The sequence below is a fragment of the Pteropus alecto genome, unplaced genomic scaffold, assembly GCF_000325575.1.
Source record: "Pteropus alecto unplaced genomic scaffold, ASM32557v1 scaffold87, whole genome shotgun sequence".
In the NCBI taxonomy this organism is placed as follows: Eukaryota; Metazoa; Chordata; class Mammalia; order Chiroptera; family Pteropodidae; genus Pteropus; species Pteropus alecto.
Genome location: NW_006443225.1, coordinates 4,859,197 through 4,887,071, shown reverse-complemented (window position 1 = coordinate 4,887,071; position 27,875 = coordinate 4,859,197). Strand labels below are relative to the sequence as shown.

At 36.7% G+C, this 27,875-nt stretch overlaps 1 protein-coding gene across 4 annotated transcripts; it reads right to left on the bottom strand.

Moving 5' to 3' along the window:
• Window positions 1-119: 119 nt before the first annotated feature.
• SDCBP (syndecan binding protein) lies at window positions 120-27,875 on the bottom strand. Of its 4 annotated transcripts, none has more exons than XM_006923985.3 (9): window positions 27,718-27,875; window positions 17,806-17,871; window positions 13,114-13,192; window positions 11,825-11,934; window positions 6,341-6,499; window positions 3,958-4,133; window positions 2,795-2,966; window positions 1,959-2,050; window positions 120-860 (listed from the first exon to the last, which is right to left on the bottom strand). In XM_006923985.3, exons 2-9 carry the CDS (start codon window positions 17,854-17,856, stop codon window positions 806-808), a joined length of 894 nt encoding a protein of 297 aa, XP_006924047.1. In that variant the 5' UTR covers window positions 17,857-17,871; window positions 27,718-27,875; the 3' UTR covers window positions 120-805. The 4 variants fall into 4 exon arrangements, with proteins under 4 accessions (XP_006924047.1, XP_006924046.1, XP_006924044.1 ...); XM_006923984.3 differs by lacking the exon at window positions 17,806-17,871 and adding an exon at window positions 17,418-17,483 and having other exon boundaries at window positions 27,718-27,847; XM_006923982.3 differs by lacking the exon at window positions 17,806-17,871 and adding an exon at window positions 17,418-17,483 and having other exon boundaries at window positions 6,341-6,502; window positions 27,718-27,845.

Genomic DNA, 27,875 nt, shown 5'->3' with positions numbered 1-27,875 from the left:
AAGTTTCCATTACACAATGACTAGAAAATCTCAAATGCAATGAAGCAGCTATGCTGCAGCTCAGTGCACCGCTAAACTGCTCCGGCTAGTGGACGTTTCAGTTTAATACAGAACTGCACTATGGTTTTTAGAAAGGCAGCAATAGTTATATTTTGGCTTTTATTCTAGATGCTTAACATAGTTAAGGCGACAGTTCAAGCATATTAATTGAAGGTAGTTAAAATTTAATGATAATCAACACAATCGTTTGCAACCTACATACACTGTATAATGCTTACGTGGAATGAAACCAGTGTTATTTAATTGGTGTTGTACAGAGACGCACTACACACACACAGAACTAAAAAAAAAAAAGCTGTCAAAAGCAATCATTCTAAATGTACTATATGGTAGCAGAGTAAAAATGCAAATATACCATAGAACTAAAGTAATATATGAACAGCACTACTTGATTCATAAGATAAAGGTGACTGGTTCTAACACAAAGCTAAGCCTGCATCAGTCATTCTAATCATAATGGCTTGTAAAAGCATCAGGTTTCCAGTAGAGAAACTATTCTATGAAAGTCAGTAAGTCTTTTCAAAGTTTCACATCTGTAAAACCAGGATAAGGCTACAACTATCTTGAAGTCTGAACAAGGTACCAGATCAAAGAGTAAGATTCCCAGCCATCATGTAAGACAGAAAGGTCCTCATGCAGCATTTGCTCTCTGGCTCCTAGGAAGCTTCATGTGCAGAATATAAAGTTAAGTTGCCAAAGAAGTAAACTGGAGAAGTTCTGCCAAGTTTCCATGGTGCCACAACTTTTAAACCTCAGGAATGGTGTGGTCCATCAGGCTTTTCATAATGCTTGGTGCCATCCTACAAGAGAGTCACTAAAATTAAATACTGAAGTTTGGGTTTCTTTTTTCAAAAATCCTACATTGATCCAAGAAAACTCCAGTTCAAACTTAGCACCGTTTAGCATCAAGTGGGATGCTGCAGAGGGGGTAAGACTTTTTAATGAGTTCTGATCTAAGCGTCTCATGTAATCTGTTTTGCAAATATCCAGTGTGAAAGGCTATCTAGATCTTAACTAGAAAAGGTAGATAAGATACAGGTAAGTTCTTGTATATTAAGGCTGATGATTTTTTTTAAAAAAAGAAAATGACAATGCTGGAATGAATTGAGAGGGAAATTACGGTGGGGGGACGATGGTACCCATCATTGGTTTAAGAAGAGAGAACTCTTGAACAATTAGTGCTGACAATTTTTTTACCCCAAGAATAGCTAACTGCTTTCTACTCAGAAGCTGAAACAAAACTTTCATTACAAGTGTTATGTTTTTGAGTCTTTTTTATCTTATTTCCACATCAAAATAGATTCTGAAATAAGGATTCTAAGTTGGCCTGGCAAAAACAACTATTTCTAGGATTTTAAAAGCTCGAGAAAGATCATCACCCTTGCTGCCCCTTTTCTAGACTCTCCACTCAGCTTTCAGGTCCTCACCCTCCATATACCACACCCCCACACACCTCTACCTGCCTCCTGAGATGCTCAAGAGAATAAAACTGTGACTCCTAACATCCCATAGGCAAGACTTCGCCATCATGAACCACCATGAGTAGATTTCTGCTGAACACAGGCGCTCTAGGCAGTGTGCAGCCGCAGTCCGTTTTACTGAAAATTTGGAAGCTGGAATGAAAATGTGCCCACCTCTGCTCACATCCCCTTTTCCTACTAGGAGATGTCAAGATTTAGGAAGTGTATGGTGAATTTTATTCCATACTTGGGAAGTTGTGAAGAGTCACCCTTATCAATCAATTCCTCTGATTTAAGTAATTTACTTCAAGTTTTTAGATAAATACATCAATGTTGTCCATTAGGTAAAGAACCAAAGGTTTGAGAATTAAAAGAAAGCACAGTATTTATACTAAGTTACAGGACCATAATCATCAAGTTAAAAAATCACCTACTTACCGTTTAATAATATGTTCAAAGATAAAGGCAGGCATGATTGTAATAGTAACTACAGTCCCAGACGTTGACAATATGTCGGCAACTTGAGAGTCCTGTTGAAAACCCAGAATGAAAATCAATTTCATAGATGCTTTATTTAACAAATATAAAACTGTTTTCTTGATAAATATGTCCTCGTTTTGCTATGTCCTTACCAAGTTTAATTCTGTAAAATCACAATGTTATAGGTGGTAGCAAAATTGCTAAGTAAACTGAGTTGAACATATTAGCAAAAAAAAAATCATCTTTTTTATTACTTAAGATTAAATAATTTCCCCACATACAATATTACCATATCCCCTCAGTTAACTCTGTATTCTTAACCAAAATTTATGAAATGAGCAGGTCTTTCTGAAAAACTTTAGACCTTGAAATAGCCCTATCAGGAATTTGTGGGAAAACAAACATTATAAAAATGAAGTACCAATACGAACAGAAATGATTACTCATTTCCTACAATCCGGATTAAAAAAAGGAGGACAGTCATTCAGAATGCCATCAAATCTTCAATGGCCACATCTCCACACAATTCTAGTTCAAGGGACTTCAGAGATCATCTAGTCCAGCCCCTCTGTTATAGGAATTTCAGATAATTCCTTAGACTGGCCTGACAGCACAGCTGCCTGAAGGCACAGGTGGCACAGAGCACGACCAGAGCCCCAGGTCCCGTGTCACCCATTTCCCCACTGAGTTTCTATATTTTGGAAGTCAACGTGAAAACAGCACCACATAAACAGATAAGTGAAAAAGATATTTGCTAAAATAAAACCAAAACGAGACACAAGTTCTGTTCCTACCTTCAATCCAATGACATTCTGTCCATTAATTTCACAGATGTTATGTTCTGTGAGAAGACCGTTTCTGGCTGCAGAACTATCTTTCACTATGGATGTTATTTTTCCATTTTTAAAAATAAAACCAACATGTCCAGTACTATCCTTATGCATAGTAATTGTACGTTCGAAGGGCCTGAAAATATAATGGGTTCAATGAAAAATGTAATTCCATGGTAAACATTTTAATGTATTTCTACGGTGCCATACTGGATATTTTGTTACAATAAACAGTGTTTCTAATAAGAGCAACTAAGTATGGCTCTGATAATTGCACATTCACAGGACCTCTTAGCATAAAAGATTAAAACAGACCCTTCATTGGGGGGGTTGGGGGGGCGGGGCGGGTTAGGAGCACCGAACCCTGTGCAGTTAAAAGTCCATGTAAAACTTCTGACTCTGCAGACACTTAACTATAGTCAGCCCTCCACATCTGCAGACTCCCAACAGCAGATCAAAAAAGTTAACCTTTGAACAACATGGGTTTGAACTGCACAAGTCCACTTATGAATTAAATCTGTGTATAAGTTTAGCTGAGAATAAAAACCTAAAAGCTAACTGTGACAATGTGATATACAGGTCCACCCTTAACACTTGTGAGGGCCAGGACAGGGCATAAATGGAGGCCCATGTTTCACATGCTGAATGTTACAAACGAACTGCTAAATAAAATGTTTATCCCTCACCTTGACAACTAGAGCTTCCTAACCACCCAAAACGCCCGATTTGCCTTTCAAAATTCACAGAACACTTGGGAGCTATGCAGGACCCCTGGCGCTTACACCCTGGGCTGGGAGTCTAAGCAGTAAATTGGAAAGTGAGGCCAGAGATGCTGCCATGCTACTTGGTTTTCCAATGCACATTTTCTACGGTTCTTAGAGAAACAGATTAAGACAGGATAACTTCTCAGAGGAAAAATTTCTAAAAGCTATGAAATAAGGTATATACAAATCCAGAATGCTATTTAAAAAAAATCAAACTATGTAAGAAAAATCTGCACCACAATTTTAGGGCTCTAAGGCTCATCAAAAACATTTGATTATTTTCTGCAACAAAATATTATATTCACAGAATCTTAAAAGCATACCAAAATGGGAAACTATTTCCATTTGAACCCGTTAGATTACCTGTCACGAATAGTCATAGTAATCTTCTCTCCAAAAGCCTGTTTGAGCACCTTGTGTGCTTTATCAGAGCTCCAGCCAGCACAGTTTTCCCCATTGATCTGGAGTACTTGGTCCCCAAATCTCAGACCCACCAACGAGGCTGGAGAATTTGCCTGAACAAGCTGAACAAATATACCCTAGAGAATAAGACAATATCTCTGTTATGATATAGTTTTAAAATGCTGAAAATTTAGGAACCAACTGTTTAGATTAGGAATCTACCGTAGTAATAATAAAAAAAAATTACATATATGTGTCATTACCCCAAAAAAAGAAACTGAAAATTTTATCAAGGCAATGACCCCAAGAAGTAAGGCAAAAAAGTGAGATTTAAATGGTAATTTCTACCTCAAATCATGAACCATATGCCTAACCTCAATCACCGCCTTTCATCTGGGAATAAAAAGACTAAGGAAAATAAAGTGGAATTACTATAATAAATGTTAAGCTTCTATGGGTCTGACAGAATGCCAAATAGGTATTAGCTACATGACCATTATTTAAGGGGAAAGCAAGTCAAGTGTGAGAAGTTTCATGATATCTTTTACAGTTTAAAAAACGATAGTTTGAAGTCCTAACTCTACCTTTTGAGATGAAAGATTCCTTTACCCATTCGCTAAATTATGCATAAATAAGTAAGATTAGGGTGTATTTAACAGCTTAATAAAGTGGGCACATTCAATACCACTCCAGTTCTTATAAAAACTCCATTATGAAATAAATAAAAAAAACTTCAGTATGTTAAAATAAGAACTAAATCCACATGGACATTTTTACTTAAACTCTCGGTCTCACGTGTTGACAAAATATAAACAAATAAGTGTAAAAGGAGAGCAAACCTGATAAAATATGAAAGCATCTACAAGGCTAGACCCTATCTCCCATTTTATGCTGGGCCCGACAGGACTTGTCATGTGTCCTCTACTTCAGTTTAGGGTGGTGAATGAACAACAGGAAGCCTCCTATAAAGTGGTCTGACCACGGAGCTCTGGCCAAGTGGACAAATCAGCTGCAAGAATGACTGCACTGGGGGACTGGGGCCTGTGAAGAGTATCTTATTTCTTCAGGACAGAGGAAGTGGCGGAGAAGAAACTGTGGCAGACGGGGCAGCAAATACTCTATTCACTGAAGAGGAAGGGAGAGCAGCAAAGAGCTGCTCAAAGCAGCACGCTGATGTGTCCTGAGTAAGCTATGCATGTGCAGAGAAGAGACATGGATGCCCTTGGCCCTCTAGGTAGGCAAGCAAGGAAGGGGCCTCCTGCCAAGATCAGCCTCAGCCACTTCCCACAATGTGCCTCGCTCATTACCATTTTCCATGTGAAAAGCTTGGACACAATGAACTGAGACTTCAAGACTAAAAAGGAATGCAAAAAGGCAATGCCTAAAACCGTAAACTAGGGTAAAGACTTGGCATGTCCTTAATCCTGAATGCTTCCTCAAGAGTAACCTTGTTTAATTTCTTCAGTATGGTAAAAGGAGAAGTAACGCAATTATAAAGTAATGGCCGTCCTAATTAGAAAGTCACCTTTGCTCAGAAATGACCTATTAAATTCAAATTGAAGGATGGAAATAACAAAACTGCAAAACCACTTCACAAGAAGTTAAATGATCATCATTTAGTTTAAAAGTACTCATCATAAGACCACTGATTCTCACTAGTCAGTCCTTTTTTTAAAAAGACTTTTATTAAAATATAGCTAACATACAATACTATATTAGTTTCAGGTGCACACCATAGTCAATCAACATTTATATGGCTAAAGAGGCGATTACAGAAACAATTCTTGACAACCATTTCACACCATACAACACTCTTATAATATCATTGACTATATTCCCTATATTGTACACATCCCCAACTTACTTGTTTTAACCTGAAAATTTGAGCCTCTTATTCCCCTTCACATCCCCGCCCCCCACTTTTTTGATTTTTCAATTACAGTTGACATTCAATATTATATTAGTTTCAGGTGTACAGCATAATGGTTATAGACATTTATATAATGGTTAGTCTTAACTTCCACATATACTGTCCTATTTCAATGCTAGAATTCTATTTCTATAAACTATATTATAATATATGCAGACCAGAGAACTTTATTCAGAAAAGACGACTCAAAAAAGAAAAAAAAATGCATTCAAAGTAATGCTGGGAGTCCCAACTCTGCCTCTTCACAACAGAGCATCTCCAAGTGAAAAAAATTAAGTTAGCAGATTTAAAATAGTCTCATAGATACACCATTATATTTAATTAAAGCATTTCATTTTAAATGATTCTAAAATTGATCACTTAATATCCTATAAGCTATTTAGACAAATTCAAATGGACATTAAAAATACTTACATTATCTACTGATTTAAGCCTGAGCCCAATTTTTCCATCTTGATCCTTACACAAAATGACTTCACGAATCCCTTGCTTAATTTCTGCTCTACGAATTCCAACATCATTACCAGTTACAGGAGCCACCATATAGTTCATACTGGAAGGTCTTGCTACCAACTGCTGACAGAAACATATACAGTGTGTCAATATCTATAAACATTCTCTGTGAAAAAATCTAAAATAATAACTTGAATATAGTCAGTGTGGTTTCCCAAAAAGTAATCTGGGAATTATTTCCTTGAGATAAGGTTTGATTTATGCAAAAATGACGTTGGTTTTTATTTACTAACTCCCCAAGTAACGTATTCCCACATTTATCATCTCTAACAGAGTCAATGACCTACTCTCTGCTGCCTTCTGAATTCACTGCCATTTATATTATGTGTACTTTGGCTTGTCTTCAACTCAAATGCATTATCCCTGAACTTAAAGGCCATATCATATTTTTGAAACACACACATTTCCCAGAGGGCTCTTTTCTATGGTCTACTTACCCTTTCAGAGTTTCTGTAAAAGGGCAACCTTCTTACCTCCCAGTGCCATTGTCAAGATTATCATTTCTTGTCCCCTTTAACAAACATCTGTGGATTAACCAACTGCAGGCACTGCCCTAGAATAGCTCTCTTAGGGACTCATGTTTTTTTCAAGTTTTCTTGATCAAAACTGGTTTCTTATTTTAAGCAGAATGATTGAGGAAAGGTCTTCAATCAAAAAAAAGTGAGGGAAGAACTCACCAAGATCTCTGTCATAAAGAGTTCTGATCTACCTAAGAACTGTGATGCTCAGAGCAGCAACAATGAGGAAAGAGGAAGCTTGGCTATACAAATACACCACAGATTTTAAATTTTTTTCATACAGAACTCATAGTAATTATGACAGCATATTCTAAAGCTGATAGTCTACCAGGAGTAACACACACACATACTATACAACTATATTAGAAATCAGAACACGAAGCCAGAAAATATTACTTATGAAGGATTACAAAAATTCAAAATAAATAATAGCTACGAGACAGAAAAATCAGGTAATGGAATAGAAAAAAAATTTCAGAGACAAATAAATTATTAAGTTTAGCTGGAATACAGAACAAAAAGATAGCCTCTAGAGTAGGTTTTACTTTTGAAAAAGAAATCTTTATTTTTTACAGCAAGTGTTTTTAAGTACCTACATGTGTTCTTACCTACTATGACCATTATGACCGACACCACGTTGGTTACCTCTGCCCCCCACCCTCCGCCCCTAAGCAACCACCTCTGGCGAGGCTACTACAGTAAGCTTCTAGATAGTCCCTCTGCTTAGCCTCTTGCCCCTCTACTACCCATTCCCTACAGAGCAAGAATAGACATCTTTTTAAAAAAAAAATCAGATTATACCCTTCCACAATTCATATCCCAATCCCTTACCGTGGAATAAAAGGCCACAGGCCACCTGGCCCTAACCACCTCTCCAATGCCATCTGCTACCATGTTCTAATTTGTTTCCTCTGCCGTTGTCTCTCAGGTCCGTCAAGTTCATTTCTGCCTGAAGGCCTTTCAGTTCTCTTTCTATACTGTAGGGAATGTCCTCCTATCAGATAGTCACATGGCTCGGTCTCTCATTTCATTCAGCTTTCTGCTCAAATGTCAATCTTTCAGAGAGAATGTATATGCTCGCCTAATTAAAATATAGCCCTGGAAATCTATTCACTTACTCTTCTATATGTCATACATACAGTTGATTTGTTTAGAACATGAGTTTACTGGAACGGGGGAAGGGACTGTGGTTCACTATTCTAACTCTTCTATCTACCACAGCTAGCACAGTGCCTGCAGTGTGCAGGGTCTTAAGCTACTGGCTCTCATCTCCATTCACTGAAGGTGCCCATGGAAGACAACGTATCAAAAGGCTGGGATTCTATCTTATAGGATACAATATATGCTTTGAGCAACCAAATACATAATGAGCTTTCTTCTAAGCCCTGAATATAAGGCCTGGAAACCAAAGTGTAGCTGTGGGTATGGTCGCTCTCACTCACTGCTACACCTGAACGCCCAAATGCAAAACTTCCGCATCCCATGCCCACACCTTTGAGCTCTGCAGTTTGGAGGTCTTGCTTACCAGGGAGGAATGCCTCCAGCAGGGGACACAACAATGTTTGCCCTGAATAAGAAGGTCACTACCTAACTGCTTTTGACTTCACATGCCACTGAAACACAACAATGTTTGCCCTGAATAAGAAGGTCACTACCTGCTTTTGACTTCACATGCCACTGAAACGAAGGCAAGAAGACATTACTGACCTCGTTGGGGTGGTTAACTCTGCCCACCAAGAGGAAATGGCTGCTGCTAGATAATGAGTTCCCAGCTGCATCTGGAACCTGGGGGGTTCTCCGAGATGCCTTTAGGTCTTCCATGTCCAACAGTAAAATTAATTAAAAAAAACCCAGACTTCTGCTTTCAGGCATAATGGAGCCAGACTTACCCTCCTGCCATAATCAACTAGAAAAGTAGAAAAATAGGAAGCAGCAATTTTTGGACAGTAGATTTTGGCAGCATAGGCAGTGATCCTTGAGAAAAGGTAACCACATAAGGTGGCCCCTATTGTCACCTGGCTTTCTACACTGTCTAGGGCAGGGCACAGAGGTGCCAATCCCAAGCAGTCACTGTGTTGATGAGTTGAGGAGACAAAGATCAGAGGTCAGGAGGCTAAAGCAGCTCATAAGACAGCTGGAATTTTCAGGGATGAATCTCAAAGAGGAGGGATTGCTAGAGATAGATCTCCAGACTCCTTGAGTCTGTGGCTGAACACTAATCTGAGTATATGTGAGGTGAAGCTCCACAAGGCAGGCAAAGCACATGCAAGCAGCTGTAGCTGAACAGTTCCTGGAGCTCACACAGGGCTGGGAGCCATTTAAGCTCCCAGCAGCCAGATGAGTATGCTCGTCGCACACCCAGAGCACTGAGCAGAGCTCCAGAGGGGACATGCCGCCTCCTTAGTGGTGGGGCTACACAAGCCCTGCAGTTCAGGCTGCTTCAGACCTACCTCAACAAAGTGTAAAAACAAGCCCCAGAAGGATCAAGCTGATCCGCATGTAACTTAATTGCCTGCCGGAACAGGTGCCTATACTCCTGAAAGAAATACAACATAATCCAGCACCTGACGACATAAAATTAAAAAACAGGTAGCATATGAACAAGCATGAAAATGTAAACCTACAGTCAGGAGAAAAATCAGTCAATAGAATGAGATCTGGAAATAAATCATGAAATTAGCAGGCAGATTTTAAAATAGCCACTATAAAAGTATATGCTCAATATGCACAAGAATTTAAAAATAAAATAAAGGAAGAGAGAAATAGAAGACATAAAAACCAGGTGGAACATCTAGAGAAGAAAAATACAATACGTAAAATGAAAAATTCACCAGATGGGAAGAGTTAATAGAGAAATCTCCACCAATAAATTAAAAAAAAGAAAGAAATGGTAGGGCACTAAAGAGCCCTGGTGATTCAGACACTTCAAAGACGAAGGTTTAGGTTATTTACGCCAATAAACATTAAGAAAGAAAAGACTAAAGCTTCCTGACTAGTTACCAAAATAAGAATTACACAGCTCTAACTATTTTCTTCTCCGTCTGTATCTATAAATTTTCTGCACATATAGTAATTAACCTTTTTGTTTCTCCCTGCCTCCTTTTCCTTTAATAAATGAACTGTTGGTATTGGTTAACTTTATACTTTTGTCTATAGGTTAAAAATATTCAGCTTGGAATCTGAATACTTAAGGACGGTAATTAATATCACACAGTAATCAATACCTTGGACCACTGCCCAGATAAAGCCACGATAACTGCTATCGTCCTATTCTGGGGAAAAGAAAAGAGTAACCTCAGTATATCAGAGGTCACTGACTTGATTTTGTAAGGATAGTAAGGATAGTTTTAATTATTTCTAAAAATTTGTAAAGAAAGAAAAGAACAAGAATATGCAACAAAGATCATGTGCAGTCAGCAAAAAAAACCCTAAAATACTTACTGTGGGTCCTTTAATAGAAAATGTTTGCCAAACCTCAATTTTATGAAGAATTGCATCTTTTAAGGGGAGACTAATAAAGTTGTTATTACTGTCACGCAAAGTTGGAATCTGTAGAAGTGTATGGATATACTGAGTAGTCAAAGGAGTAGGCAATGCAAGGTAATAAGCTACTGTCCATCAGCTCCAAAACCTTCCCATCTAGATGCTGGGGGTAGAACTATGCAAATTAACATTTTCCTTTGTCAGCGGGTTTCTGGTTAACACCTACCACAGGAGGCACTAGAGGGAGACTTGAAGGCTAAAGAAGGACAAGTCCTCATTTCTGGTTTGCTTCCTGTTCCTGTCAACACTGCCTGGGCCTAGCCCTTAACCTTGGTGACAGCAGTGAATTCCATTCTCCAGCTCTTACTGACAATCTCAGAACGGGCCTCTTTGCAACTCCTCTGAGGTACCAGCATCAACTGTGTGCCCTCCTCCAAGGTCTGAGGCCTGGCTCCATGGAGCTCTTCCCCCAGGCTTCTAGGTTCTGATTACTTCAAACTCTCTGTGTTACTCCAGTCCTAAGAGGAGCACCTACTTTCTGCAATTACATATGTATGTATTTCATTTTTGCTTTTTTTCAATTCTTAAACCTGTCTAATTTCTTAAATTATCTCTATTGAAATATCTATTTCTATTGAAATTTATGATATAATCAAATTTTTAATAAATATTTGGTAGATAAATAAATACCAGGCAGGTACTGGATTAAGTACTAGGGTTATGGCAACGAGATAGACAGGGACTCTGTCCTCTTGAAGTATTTAACTATCATTATAGTAAGAGCTATAAAATGCTACTATGGTCTTATAGCAATGACCTTAATAAAAGGCTATGAGATACATTATATTTAAGCCTAGAATTTGGAGTCTAATTACAAGGAACTTTAGACCTCGAAACATTAAAAAATTGTGAGCAAAAAAAAAAAAAAAGATATAACAGACCTGTACTTCGGAATGATTCATCTAGCATCAGCTTCGTACTATTTGTTGCAAGAAGTTAAAAGAGGAAATATGTGACACTAATAATCTAGGTTAAAAGTATAGAAACCTCAAATTGGGTGATAGTAGGACTGGAATACATAAAATGAATACAAGAAACATGACGGAGACAGAATCACTAGGTCTTAGTAACTGACCAAATGCAAAAGACAAAGAAGAATGGACTAGTCAAAGGTATCTAAATTTTTAACTCCTAATAAATTAAAGAAGTGGTAACAGCACAAAAGGAAGTATACTACTTAGAAGTGTTATTCAGAAGGCAGTCTAAAATTTCTGAGAGGTCAATGCTAAAGTTATATATTTGTGAGTTAGCTACAAAAAGGAAAGCTGATATCTATATGTAAAAGCATGATTTTATATAATTCAAAATTAATTAGTATACATACCCCCTGAGTTGATGCTCCAGGGATCATGGCCATATTTGCATGTATTTCTTCTTCATTTAAACTCAGGCCCATGTACTGAGAGAGCTCCGGATACAATTTAGGATAGAGATCTAATATAAATAAATGAGTGAAGAAAAAACATTCAAATGAAATATTTTTGAACAGAATTTTCAAAATGAAAATTTATTATAATGGGCTCCTACCTGTGTTTAAAAAATTACATTAATTTATAAATCTAACATAAACTTAACTATTTGGAAAAACATTTCCCTATCTCTTTAATGTCAATCAGAAATAAAAAATACAGAAAAAGCTTAAGGTGAAAGTCATAAAAAAATGAAGACATCTGAATTGACATATCCTCAAACTTCTAAATATTCAGAAGAATAATTTTTCCAAATTAAGTTATCTTGCCTTCCTTTTTCTTAAAAATAACCAATTTGACTAGCAATTTTGTAAATATACCACTGATTCTCTAATATAAAACAGCCGACCAAAATGTTGACCGCAAGGCAGGTACTTTATAATTCAATTAGTAAACACAGCTATGAAATGATTCTTATCAATTAACTACAATTTTTTAAAAAAGCAAAGCTTGGAAGTTTATTGTCATATCCTTTTAAGAATGCTAAGCACATTCCAATGAAATCTTGGAAATGATATATTTAAATATTAACAGTATTCTACTTAGTAGTAAGAGGTACTATTCCTGAAAGCTCTTTACCTGATTTGACTTAAAATGGATTTTCTAAAAGAAACAAGGTTATAAATAGTTATCAGAGGCCACAAAAACCTATTTAACTCCTTTTGTATCTTAAGTCACATTATTTAAGGGCTCTCTCCTGAATACCTATGAATTTAGAAGGAAAAGGGACCAAAGAGAAGGACATGGAGATGGTAGATTCCAGAATTCAGGAAGGTCCCCCAAAACAAGGTGGCTGAAAATTCCCCCCACCTCCAAAAACAGAGAACAGTTCGGGAAGTTGAAGAGCAGTGGTATAGGCACAGTTCACATATATGTATCAGTCATAAGTGAAGAACTTATGAGGACTAAAATTTCATTTAATTAACTTAATTTTCATTAAGCCGTAAAACACATCTTCACATTGACAGTTCACTTTCTTGATTAAAGGTTTACTTTTTAAAAGAAACATTTTTTCTCACTACTAAAACTTTTACTACCAATTTTATGCTGCATCAATTTTTTTTTAAATCTTGGATTCCCCATTTCAGCAAAAGAAGGGCAAAGATTTCTGTTCAAGGAAAATGAACCCCAAGTATAAACCTACTTCCATCTTGAGAAATGGGAGCAGACGCTTCAGACAAAATTGCTGAATTGGCAGGGTTTGCAGAAAAGGCACTTTGAGCCTGAAAAAGAAAAGAAGAACATTCTAACAACAATGTTATATATATATGCTTACTTAAAATTCTTATATAAGTTAAATTCAGTACTTTCAAAAAGAAACTAAAACACTGAAGCTGTATTCAGGAAAGTTTAATTTCAAATGCTTCAGCAATATATTTTTCAAAGAAAATATGCAAATCAAAAATATATTTCATACTCTAAATATTTTAACACTGTCACATAAAACTTGACTAAGCACCATTCTATATATCTTATAACCAATACTTCATAGTGAGGCTGCAAATCAATAAATTAATATTTTCAAAATGTATTATAAAATGCATGGCAACTTATTGCCGTTTTTCTTTTACTTGTCTAAGATATTTTATTTGCATAAGAAGAAAAGCTCAACTATATATTAAAAGTCACATATCAAAAAACATCTATAAATTTAACTACTTATTAAATTCTTAATTATTCTAGCACGTCAGCATATCCCACTGAAATAAGCTTTATCTTCATTTTAGCAAGCATAAGAAGGGGTTACTAATTATACCAAATTCAAAAACGTTATAGAGTACGCAAAACACATACTTTATCAATGACATAATATAATGATGATAAAGGAATGTAATTTGTAACTGTCAAATAAACATTTGACGACATATATATTTATTAATGCTACTCAGGCTCAAGTATGCCAGCAACTCCCCTCTGTGCCGCCTTTAGAAAGCCCATGTCATATTGCATAGCCCACTGACAGAAATCTTTTCTCCTTTACAGGCAGATCTGACTTTCCGAAAGAGTTACATCATTTAGAGATAAAGCTGGTAATAAGTTGCATGACCCATCTCAAATATCTCTTCTTACATAATCAGAAACATGTTAATTAAGTAGGAAAGCTTATACCTGCATCTCAACCGAGCCCTGAAATTAATGCCAAGAGTAGTCCCAAAGATCCTTGGAAAGAGATGGAAGCTTAATTTAAATTCGCACGGCCTACAAAGCATTGAATGATACTTCACTCCCATGGACTGTAAATGTTCTGATATGCTTGTTATTGAGTCATTCTTTAATATTTACTTTTTATAACTTGGCACATTCTAAGCTGAAATAACAAGCAGCATGAAAATCTTTATAATTTTAAATAACAATCCACAAACTCAAAGTATGTTGAATTCCGAAAGTTCTTTCACCAGGTATCAGCTAAAAGAAACTAGAGGCCAGTGGATTACTTCTTGGATAATTCTAAGAAAAAAAAACAAAACACTGTTCAGCACTAAAAATTTAGAAATGAACTACAGAGCCATGAAAAGACATGGAGGAAACTTAAATTCCTATTACTAAGTGAAAGAAACCAATCTGAAAAGGCTGAATACTGTGTGACTCCAACTATATGACATTCTGGAAAAGGCAAAACCATGGAGAGACCAGTAAAGAGATCAGCAGTTGTCAGGTATTAGTGAGGCGAGAGAGAGGAAAAGGCGGCACGGAGAATTTTTAGGGCAGTGAAAATATGTCATACATTTGTCAAAACCAAAGGAGTGTACCACACTAAGAGTGAACATTGATGTAACAATGGACTCTGGGTGGTAACAATGTGTCAGCATAGAAAATCGGCTGAAAGGAGTGCACCACTCTGGTGAGGATGTTGATAGTCCACGAGGATGTGCATTGTGTACTGAGGGGGAGGTAAAATGGAAACTCTTTGTACCTTCCATTCAATTTTGCTGTGAAACTAAAACTGCTCAAAATGGTAGAATTCATTTTTAAAAACTGGTCTTTTTTAGATTGGTTATTATTTTCTATTTTTTCATTCATTGCTATTGTTCTTACCCAAGGAATACTGAAAAATATACATAGAAAGCTCTCTGCAAACAAAGTTATCTAATTATTATGTAATCTGGAGTAGTAAAAGAAAGATGGTACAACAAGGGCTTAAGGACTATGAGTCATTAAGTGTAGCAAATTGTTTCACACTAACTTGAACTCTCAAACTATTTTTAAAAGGGTGTGTGTGGTGGGGTGCGGTCTCCCAAGGAGCACACAGTTGCTGCCAGGGCATGTCCTTTCTGCTATTACAGAAAGTGAGTGGAGAGAACGTGGAGCCACCACTGCCAAACTCTACTACTCACTGTGTTAGGAAATTGATGAGCACTAGATCTCTATATCATTATTTCTTAAAAGCTTATTTTGTATAGGTACAGCAATCGCAGGCTCCTGTTCAGGATTCATAATGGACAGAGAGGTTCAGGGATTAAATAATGCTAAAAGCTACAGCCTAATGGCTATTGTAATGTAGTTTACAAAATATGAATTGCCAGTTCACTGAGGCAATGTAGCTTTGCTATGGTGTCAAAGGCCAGAAGATTAGAAAATAAATACCACTTCTGCAGAGGCATCTCGAGAACAGAAATAAACCTAAGTATCAACTACCACAGAAAACGAACAAACAGCCTAAGACTTTAGTAGCTAGGCTAGGAATATTTTTAAACACAGTGAGAATTTAAAATTTCTTAAATTAAAAATTAAAAGTTTCCCCCTCCTTACTCATTTCTATATTTCCAAGCAGCTAGCTTTCTGCTCAGAACATAAAAGGTCTTCAAATGGAGATATCCATATAATGTGCTTCTCCTTAAAGAGGTTAGCCTGTGTCGGTTGTAGCCCTCTTTATTCTCTAATCCAGTATTTGTCAATATCAAGTCTTTTCTTCTTTTTCTGCTGTTTTCTAAATCAAAAACTTCTGCTCAAAGTTATTTATAGTTAGAGTTCATTCCATAAAAATAATAAAAGATGAAAGAGATTAGTCATTCTTTCAGATTCATCTGCAAATCCTTATCATTTATTGCTCTGATTTCATACTAATGGCTTAACTGTTATTCCTGAATGCTAAATATTTCAAATAAAGCCTTTTTAAAAGAAAAATGCATTTGTTTTGATGAACTTTGTGAAAATAAAAACTACATGAGAAAAATACTGAAGAAAGAAGTGACAGAGCATTTAAGATGCCTGAACAGGCCACTTAAAACTGTGAGGCATCAAAGCCTTGGCAACTGAACAATAGATTTCAGAGATTTTACAAACCACATTTTAATATCCACAGTGGACCTATGATGGAAAATACATGTTCACTGATCTACCCCCATATTTACCCAATCATTACTACAAGGTTAATAACTCCGGCCATGTATTTGTTACTATTATTGCTGGGGTTTTTTTCCACCCTAAAATGGTCAACAGTTTGCCTGTATGTTCTCAAGATTGCTTAAGAATTCCCATAAGTTTGAAATAAACATTTTATGCTCATTAAAAAATTATTAAGAAGTAAATCTCAGAGTCAACCGAGGTCAAGGTCTCAAGTAAAATGATCTTTGGAATAAATAGCTTTGAAGTAACAAATAACTCAAAAAGAATTTCATCACATTTATCATATTAAGATTTTAGGAATAAAAAAGTAAAAGGAGTTTGATTTATCTTGTCAAATTAAGAGTAACATCAGCTGAAAAAATTCTGAGTTATAAGAGATCATGTTCAAAGTAAACTGGAAACAAGATGGGTTCATTAAAAAATAAAAATTTACAAAATATAAAGAAGTGATCCCAATCTCAAACTTTTTTCCTCACCAGAAGTATCTGTTTCCAAAGCTAATACCTCCATGAAAGGACTACAAAGTTTCAAGTCAAGGAAATTAGAAATACGGTAATCTCTAACAGTTATTTAAAGCCCGGACACGTGAAATGTCTGCTGCTTATATTTACAGGGAAATAAATCACTACGCTTTCATTGTGCTTTCTACACTACTACTCTTCTGTAAGCAACATGTACATTTGCTATTTCTATAATTTTTAACTTCAAAAAGGCAGCAAAGAATTATTTTAAAGACTGGTCATGCCTGAAAATTCAAAAGAACAATGAGCTATAACTTTAAACAAAAAAATTAGAACATCTAAAAAGTTGGCATGTATTATACCAACTTATACGTTGTATTTAATTTAAATTTTAGTCATATAATCTGAAAAGTTTAAGTCCAGTTTTGAAGAAATAATATCCCATGCCCGATAATTCACAATGAAATGAAATGCTAGCTTTCCTGTATCTTTATAATCTCCAATTAATAAACTGAAAAAAGTGAATGCAGTGTACAAGTGAACAAAGACATCTATTTAAGCTTCTTGCTTCACTTTACCTCATATAAAATGTACAGCATAATATATGGGGAAAACAAGTACTTCAACAAATTAAACATACCTGAATTACTTTGTCTACCTTCAGGTCTTCAAGAGATGGGTACAGAGACATTTTTGCAGAATTTTTCTAAAGAAAAAAAAAAAAGTAAATTTCTGTGATTCAAATTTTATATAATATACATAGCCAACATTAGCCAACAACATACACATAATGTGTGTAAATGTTTAACACAATAAAAACATTTAGACCCATGCCCGATAATTCACAATGAAATGAAATGCTAGCTTTCCTGTATCTTTATAATCTCCAATTAATAAACTGAAAAAAGTGAATGCAGTGTACAAGTGAACAAAGACATCTATTTAAGCTTCTTGCTTCACTTTACCTCTAAGTAAAATGTACAGCATAATATATGGGGAAAACAAGTACTTCAACAAATTAAACATACCTGAATTACTTTGTCTACCTTCAGGTCTTCAAGAGATGGGTACAGAGACATTTTTGCAGAATTTTTCTAAAGAAAAAAAAAAAGTAAATTTCTGTGATTCAAATTTTATATAATATACATAGCCAACATTAGCCAACAACATACACATAACGTGTGTAAATGTTTAACACAATAAAAAACATTTAAATTACAAAACACAGAGAAAAATATGAACATCTAGGCTATACTAAAAATTGTTATCTAATTAATGGTTACTAAACTACCTCTCCCATGGTTACCATTATTATCAAAACATATCTATTACAGACTTTAAACTTCCTGGCAAGTAAAAGTCCCTTCATTTCAAAAGTTAAGGAAAGCAGAGAACGGTTATGTAATTTAACTAGTGTACATATAGTGCTTGGCAAATAAGGATTACAACCTTACAACAAAAACCTGAGAATAGCTCATATTCAGTATTTATCTATATAGCCTCTATCAGTAGGAAATATATATATACACATATGTGTGTGTATAGACATAGATGTAACTGGAATTGTAACCTCACGCAAACTGTTTCTTTAATATGGCTTTTTTCTTATTCAAGCAGACTTTGCCTAATTTAACAGCATTGAAAAAGCTGTTAAATTAGGCAAAGACTCACTTGCTTTTTCTGTTCTGCCCTTATCCTGCCACCTTTGTTATGCATACTCTCTCATTCCAAGACATGGAAGATTTTGATTTATCTTTTTGGATACCATCCGGAATAAAATTGGTCCTAGGAGAAATTGTAGTTAGGCCTAACTGTATTAGTGTTAACATTAGTCTTTTACAGAATGTTAAAAATAATCATAACAACTAAATTATGTAGACAGGCCTTGACAGCCAGGTAGCAAATGCACCTTAGAACTCTTCCTTCAGCTAAAGGAACTGAACACCAGGTCTCATTGCAAGTTCGAGCGTTTCATGATGAATTATTGTCCCACGAGCCCATTACAGGTAGATAAACTAAACTTTCAGAGAAATGGAAATGAGGAAATAACAGTGGGGATTGGAACTGTGATTGTTGTGGTTTTACTATAATCTTATAATTGTAACCATTTTTTTATTTTTCCTTTTTGTCCTTACGATCTCGCTCTCATATTTTATGTATATAAAAAGGCCTTGTTAACTAATGTGTAACTTGTAGACAAACAGCTGGTTTAATTGAGAACTCTAGGAACAGACTTCAAAGAAACCTAGCTTAGTTTCCAGATGTTCAGTGGCAGAAGACCACAAAATCCTCCCCAGACCTCCGCTGCACCATCCAGGCTGCTAATCAGAGCTGCTCCCCAACCCCTCCTTGTTAATTCCTCTGTTCCACTCGCCCCTCCAGGTGGCTGAGAAACAAGCCAAGGCCGAAAAGACAAGATACATGGCCTTGGTCCCCTCCTCCCCTCTGGGATGTAGCCTTCTCTGGGCTCTGGAATCCCCCTCTCCACCTAAATAAATCCCTTACTCAGCCTTCGCCCTGTCATAACCCCTGCCTGCGCTGAAGCAGCAAGACAGCCTTTGTGACAGCAATCCCCCTCTCTTCCCAGGATGTCGGCTATTGAATAAATCTACTTTCCTACCAAATTCTTGTCCCTCGAGTTACTGGCTTATGGGTGGCAAGCAGGCAGACCTGAGTTCAGTAACATATATATCAATATATACATATATACATACAGTTGACCCTTCAAGGATCAACCTATATTTCAATCTGCAATCGGGAGTTTATATATGCAGAGGGCCAACTTAAGGTATACTCAGATTTTCAGCACCGAGGGTGATCCAGTCCCCTTTCTATCCAACAGTCAACTGTATATAGGAAAAAGAATATACTGAACACCAACTGTTAAAAACAGTTTTATCTTCAAGAGGTGTAAATGAAATACTAAGGTACTGAGGGAAAAGAGGGAAATTTTTACATTTTAAGCATTTCAATATTGTTCAGTGTTTTAGTGACCATGAAATTACTTTTTGAAGTAATTTAAAACAAAATCTTCTACAAGCTTTACAAGAATGTGTACTTTGAGATTTTGTTTAGCTATTCTGAGATGAATACCTGGCACTTTCTTTAAACCCAACATAAGAGAATATATCCTAAATTGGTATAGGATTTGACATAGGTTCTTGAGCCGGTTATTTTCATCTCATCTCCAAATCTACCCATTACTGGCTGCTCTCTGAAAGTGAAGATAGGCCCGTCAGATATTGGTCTTTTACCAGCTGGCACGATGATAAGCACTGTAGGTAAAGGGAGCTGGAGGTGCTACACAGACGTTTTCTCCAGCGAGGCTCCTACACTGCCTGCTTCTCTACTGTCTTGCTCCCACAGGGAGCAGCCTCTTAAGCACCAGCCTCCGTGCTGCACAGTAGCCCACTGACCCCTGCACTATGCTGAGCAGTTTCCCAGCACAGTGCCACCAGCAAGGCATCTCTCTCAGGAATAGCTTTCCCCAGCATGCCCAGTGGGTTCCAAGGTGCAACCCCTCTCGGTGACTGGGCACCCCCAATACCCAAATGGCGAACCTCAGTAAGTTTGGTGTCTTGGAAACTTTACCATCCAGGGAGTGGTGGCTGTGCTTCTCTCCAAGGCCTGGATCTCAGATGTAGGAAAAGGGCAGCCTCTTCCTGGGGCTCTGAGCTCTGGGGTTAGTAGACACTTATTAAATGTACTCTCCTATACTCATTAAAGTCCTCTTTACTTCTTACTAGCCAATTTCTGTTTCTTCAATCATGTTATAGTTAATAATTCTGTATATAAAACTTTCACTGTTCAAATTACCATATAGTTTCTGTCTCTTGATCTGAATATTACACAGTAAGTTATTTTCTTGATTGATATACTTCACATATCATAAAATCTACTTTTTAAGTTCATGATGGAAGTTCTTCATATATTCAGAGCTGTGCCATCATCCCTACCATCTATTAACAGAACATTTCATCACCCCCCAAAAGAAACTTCATGTCGACCCATTCTCCCCTCCCTCCAGCTCCAGGCAACTACAAATCTACTTTCTGCCTCTTGATTTGTCTGTTCTGGACATTTAATTTAGAATCACAAGAGTATGTGGCCTTCTGTGTCTGGTTTCTTTCATTTAGTGTAATGCATTCAGGTTCATCCATGTTGCACCATGTACCAGTACTTCACTCCTTTTTATTGCTGAACAATATTCCATTGCGTGGATATGCCTCGTTTTGGGTATCCATTCATGAGTCAATGATATTTTGGGTTGTTCTACATTTTTTGACTGTTATGAATAATGCTGTTAATAATGGGAATAAACATTTGCATCTAAGTTCTATATAAACATATGTTTAATTCTCTTGGAATTCAGCTAAGAGTATAATTTCTGAGTCATATGGTAACTCTATGTTTAACTTTTTGATGAACTACCAAAATGGTTCCCAAAATTTGTTGAATTTTAACATTTTACATTTCCTCTAGCGACATACAAGAAAGAGTTCCGATTTCTCCACATCCTCGCCAATATTATCTGCTTTTTTTTATTATTACAGCCAAGTAGATGTAGAATGTGAAGTAGCATCTCACTACAGTTTTGATTTGTATTTCCCTAATGACTGATTATATTGAGCATCTTTTCATGCGCTTACTAGCCATCTATATATTTTCTTTGGAGAAATGTCTGTTCAAATCCTTTGCCCATCTTATTTCTTTTTCCTAATTGCCCTGGGCTAGAACCTCCAATAAAATGCTAAACAGAGGTAGACTGATATAGTTTTTAAAGAGAAATTAGGGCTTAGGTTAGTGAATGAAATGAAAATTCCTGAGAAAGTACAATAAAACATGGCTTAAATTTTATTAATCCAGAAAAACAAAATGGAGTTCCTTTCCTGTCTCTTAATAGATCAGTTCCCTAACAGCTTTCTCTTTAAACACATTTTATTTAAACTTTTAACCGTTCTATCAACGGCATAAATAAAATCATTTTAAATTCACTGGGACAAATGTTGACTGGTAATACTATTTCTATTTTTAGTTCTGCCACTGACTACCTACCCACAAGATCCCCTTTTCCTTATGAAAAATGATCTGGATGAGTAGTTAATTTTAAAGCTCGTACACTCAAGCCTAGAAGAGAAATGGGCTTTTCAGAATTTTTTTAAAAGAAGAAATAATACCCCAACTTGCATATTCTTTAAAATTTAGTTTCAGGTTTGTTTGCTCTAAGTTTGTTGAACTTAATTAAATCTTTTTATTCTTCTAAAAAATAAAGAATTCCTCAATGATTTTACCTCAAACTATTTTCTTAGCCTCATTTCATCTAATTTCTTTTCAATCATTACAGTATTATAATCACAAAATACTTGTTCCTTTCCACCCAGACCAAGGGCTTCTGTGGCTCCATATCTTTGCAAAAACTGCTTCCTCTTCCTGGAATATGTCTCTCCAAAACTTCTCTATCAAAATCCTAGTCAAGAGCCACTTCTGTGAGGGCACTTTTGATGAGCTCAGTCTGACATTATTTGTTTTTCTCAAGTCGGCAGTTTCACTCTGCCTTACATTACATCTAGTTTGCTTTTCTCTGTAACTTGAGGCCAAGGTCCACACTTAATTTCTTATTTATTTAGCATGATGCCTTATCCTGAAAGGAATCAAATGTTTATTAAATATTTTGACCAATGTTATCAAAATAACAGTAAATATTTTTAAAATACTTATTGAAAAGTTAGTATTTTCTTATCTTGCATGCAAGTCTACAATTTTGCACATACTACAGTTAAAAGCGTTCTAGGAGAATAACAAATTTTTGTATTACTTTTCTAAAGGGTTCCATTAACTCACTTGCATACTACATTTAAATCTTTGACCTAATGCAAAGTATCAAAACTACTTAGCTCTTGAAGAATCACAAAGCTACTCTTGAAAAATTCTTTCAACCATGGTTGGAATTTCAGAATGACCATTAATGAGATTTAAGAGGATTCTGAAAATAATTCTATTAGGTCAGAATTTCACCCTCACTTAAAACTCCTATCAAACACTACTATTACATCAACTACACTGCAGAACACTGTTCCCAGGCCTTCCCTGCAGCTGACTGAGTAATCAATATAAGACACAGCTCCCACTGCTCCTCAGACCAGCAGGGAAAACATCCCTGCCATATATCACAACTGCAGCACAGCTCTCCTGACTTTACCAGCTGTTTCATCGGTCTAGTTCCTGGAAAAAGACTTGGGTTCTGCATTTACCGCAGAACCAAGTCTGGCCCACTCTAAGCTCTCTGCAGCCTCCTTGACCTTCTTCACGGCTTATGAAGGGCCTCCACACCACTGCACTCCCAGGCTTTACTAAGTAACCCCAAATTACTAAGAAGTTTCTCAATGGAGTAGTTTCAGGATTTTTTTTTTTTTTAAGAATATCTAAAGATAAAAAATCCCTGACTATTCTGCCTCAGTACCAAGTTCCCCATGTGACCATCCACCCCGCCTCAGGGCAATGTCAGGGAAACTTTCTTGGAGCCTTTAAAAATGAGCACAGACCAAAGGCCTCCGTAACTCAAATACTGCACGTTGTATTTTGGAACATCTAGTTAATCTGCTTTCTAGCTGCAACACTGATTAATGAAGTAAGAAACATACTAGTAAAGTTTTCCAGATAGTACTACCTGGAATGGCAATATCCATCATTTTCTGAGTTGCTGACCTCACTCCTTTTCTCAAACCACTGACTACAAGTGGTCTTAAAATTGGTATGGTGTGAAAGGTATGTTCAATATAAGAAATACTGGGAAACACTAGTCACAAAATCTCAAGGAACCAAAATCACATCTGATGGTGTCACAGGTCATGTTTTTGAAGTGAGCCTAGCTGATCTGCAGAATGATGAAGTTGCATTTAAAAAATGCAAGCTAACTATTGAAGATATTTAGGGCAAAAAATGCCTAACTTCCAATGCATGGATCTTACCCATGACAAAATGTGCTCCATAGTCACAAAATGGCAGACCATGATTAAAGCTCATGTTGATGTCAAGACTACCGATGGTATTTGCTTTGATATTCTGTGTTGGTTTTACTAAAAAATGCAACATTCAGATTCTGAAGACTTCTTATGGTCAGCATCAACAAGCCCACCAAATCCAGGAGAAGATGATAGAAATCATGACCCGAAAGGTACAAATGACTTGAAAGAAGTGGTTAATAAATTAATTCCAGAAGCATTGGAAAAGAAATAGAAAGGCTTGCCAATCTGTTTATCTGCTCCATGGTGTCTCTGTTACAAAAGTCAAAATGCTAGGGAAGCCCAAATTTGAACTGAGGAAACTCATGGAGCTTCATGGTGAAGGTAGCAGTTCTGAAAAAGCCACAGGGAATGAAACAGGTACGACAGTTGAACAAGCTGATAGATATAAGCCTCCAGTCCGAGAATCTGTTAAAAATTCAGACTTTTTATGGTGACAAAGAAAATCTACTCACGATATTTTTTTAAAAAATAAAATACTTAGGAATTAATTTAATTAAGACTAAAAGACTCATGAAATCTACAAAACATTGCTGAAAGAAATTAAGGAAGATATAAATGGAAGCACATCCCATTTCATGAACTGTTAAGACTTAATGTTAAAATGTCAATACTATGTAAAGTGATCTACAAATTCAATGCAATCTCTGTCAAAATCTCAATGACATTTTTTCAGAAATAGAAAACCCACCCTAAAATTTATATGAAATCTCATGGCTCCCAAAATAATTTTGAAAAAGAACAAAACTGAAGGACTCACACATCTTTACTAAAAAACTTACTAAAAACGTTCAAAACTTACTAAAAAACTACAGTATTTAAAACAGACTGGTATTGACATAAAGATATATAGACCAATGGAACAGAATAGACAGCCTAGAGATAAGCCCTCAGATATGTGATCAAGTGATTTTTGACAAAGGTAGAAGACCATTCAATGAGTTAAAGACTCTTTTCGACCAATGTTGGAAAAACTGGATATCCACATGCAAAGAATGAAGGTGGACCTTACCCGATACCATATTAACTCAAAATGGATCAAGAACTGAAATGGAAGACCTAAAACAATAAAACTCTAAGACGAAAACATACAACAAAAGATTCACAATGTTGAATTTGGCAATGATTTCTTGGATATGACACCAAAAACACAGGTAATAAAAGAAAAAAGATATAATGAACTGCATTAAAATTTTAAAATTTTATGTATCAAAAGACATTATCAACAGAGTAAAAAAACCACCCACAGAATGAGAGAAAATAGTTGAAAATATATCTAATAAGAGATTAATATCCAGAATATTTAGTAAACTCCTAAAACTCAACAAAAAAACAAAATCGGCAAAGAACATGAACAGACATTTCTCTAAAGATATAGGACTAGCCAATAAATACGATCATTGTAATGTAAATCAAACCTCAGAGATACCACCTCATATCCACAAGGATGGCTACTGTCAAAAAAAAAAAAAAAGACAAGTGTTGAGAAACTAGAACACTTGTGCACTGCTAGTGGGAATGTAAAATGCTATAGTTGCAATAAAAAACAGTATGCCAGTTCCTCAAAATATTAAAAATAGAATTACCATATGATCCAGCAATTCCGTTTCTGCGTATATACCACACAAATTGAAATCTGGGTCTGAAGAGATTTGTACACCTATGTTCATAGCAGCATTATTCAGAATTGCTCAAACATGGAAGTAACCCAAGTTTCCATGGAGAAATAAATGGATAAGCAAAATGTGGTATATACATACAACAGATTATTCAGCCTTAATATGGAAGAAAATTCTGTAATATGCTACAACATGGATAAACTTTGAGGACATCATACTAAATGAAAGAAGCTAATCACAGAAAGACAAATACTGCATGATTCCACTTATATGAGGTACTTAGTCGAAATCATTAAGACAGAATGTAGAATGGTGGCTGCCACGGGATGGGAGGAAAAAAGAATGGGGAGTTATTGTTTAATGGGTATAGTTTCAATTTTACAAGATGAAGAGAGTTCTAAGGATGAATGGTAGTGGTGATGAGTGCACAATGTCAGTGCATTTAATACCACTAAACTGTATACCTAAAAATGGTTAAGGTGAATTTTATGTGTATTTTACGACAATAAAAAAAAAGGGGTGGAAATATATTTACATGTTTGTTTGTATAGGTATAAAATACCCCTGGATGGATACCTAAGAAATGTAAAATGGTTGGCTCCTACAGGAAGGGAATATGGTTGGCTGGAGAACCTAGAAGAAAGGACACTATACTATATACTTTTTCGTTGTTTAAATTTTGAGCCGCGTTACTGGTTACCTCCTCAAAAACTAAATATTTGTACAAAAAATGTTCGCAGCACTTGGAAACAAATTAGTTAAGTGCTAATATAACTATTACTAGATGTAGGAATTATTTTTAAGTTGGGGGAATCTTTCTTTTTAGAAACTCTTGGCATTTACTACCTAAAAAAGGTAACCAAGTCTGGCAAAAACAAGAAAAATAGTTGAGTCATGCTCAATTTAAGGAAGTGGTTTTTATTGAACAGTACATCCGATGCCAACTATTAGTAAATTCTTCCTCTTTTGGTCATGATTTTTATATCCTTTCTTATAATGCACAAACATACCTAAAAATTAATGCTGCCAAAGTTATATTTAGAGTAATGTAGTGACTCTTTCCTGAACCTTTCAAAAGACATCCACTTCCTTATTTTTATTCTGTGGCACAAACCATTTGTTGTATCATATCTACGTACCCTTTAAAGCACAACGTTTTCAAAACTAAGTTGGTAACAGAAAATTTTTTTTTAAAAAAAAAACATCTTTTTTACTGTTTGCCCTCAACCGCAAATAGAAAAACTAAAGACTGGACATATTTGATTTTAAATTAATCGTGTGTGTGCGCGCGACAAAGCTAACAGCTGAGGCTGTTTTTCAATGTAATTTTCCTTTTTAATCGACTGTTTTTTTTCTTTAAAGCAAGTGCACGTTAAGAGTTTGATAAACCACATGTACTTTCTAAGTAATGGACTTACATAATGGAAAAAAAAATAACCATAAATGTGTATGCAGATAATACATACAGACTAAAGGAATCTAGAAATGCCTTTCGAAAATTGGCACCTGAAAAAGAAACCGTGATTAAATAATTCCACTTTAGTGAAAAGGAAAACTTTTTAGGTCCATATGCCTTTACTTTCCCATTATTACCAGGAAATCTTGAAATGAAAGGTCTGAGTCATAAGATCTCATGGGATATTTCCTTTTGAACACACCCTACTGGAAACGTTTCTCCCCTTCCTCCAACTTATCCAAAAACAAGGGTAGGGAACCACCTCTCCCCTACCTCCTTCCAGAAAGTCAAGGCTTCGCCCACTCAACAAACAGCCCACCCCCTCCTCCCTCCAAATCTCCGACGTTCCGATTTTGCCACCAAGAACGGTGACAAAGTACAGCCCCAAGGAATGCGAAGCTCCGGGAGGAACCGCAGCCAGCGGCTCGTCCTTCACCGGTCTCTGGGGCTCTCATTCAAGAGGAACAAAAAAGGTCAAAAAGAACCGGAATGAGAAAGAGCCCAGAGCTGCGGCGGGGACTGACGGCGGCGCCCCGAGCCCAGGCTTAGGGCTCTGTCCCCAACCCCGTCCCCCATTCCCGGCCCCGGCGAGACCCCAACACCCGCATACGCGCGGGCGGTCAGAGCGCGCCGCTCGCGCACACCTCCACCCCAGGCCTTGCTGAGCGCACAGAGGGGCTCGGAGCCCACTGAGGAGAGGGTGTCGTCGCCGCCGCCACCTCCCGAAAACCGTTGAGACCAAGACGCTCTCCGCTAGATAACCCGGGGTCCCCACGCCTTCGCCCCTCGTCCCTTCGTTCGGGACCAGACAGGAGTGTCCCCCTTTCTCCCCAGGGCTGTTACCTAGGCCACAGTAACCAGCTTGCTGCCGCCGTCGCCTCCGGTCACTGGCACGGACTTCCGAGACGGGAGGGGAGGAAAGCGGACCGCTCACGAAGACCGCCCTGGAGGCGCATCATGGCGCCGCCCCCGCCTTCCGCCCGCGCAGGCGCGCGGCGCCG

Excerpts from the sequence above, each read along its gene's own strand:
- SDCBP (XM_006923983.3), bottom strand. The coding sequence starts at position 17,856 with ATGTCTCTGTACCCATCTCTTGAAGACCTGAAGGTAGACAAAGTAATT. Across the intron at positions 6,503-11,824 it reads CTGGAGCATCAACTCAGGGG|CAGTTGGTAGCAAGACCTTC; the intron begins GTATGTATACTA and ends TGTTTCTGTCAG. Across the intron at positions 4,134-6,340 it reads GGCTTAAATCAGTAGATAAT|GGTATATTTGTTCAGCTTGT; the intron begins GTAAGTATTTTT and ends CTTATTCTCTAG.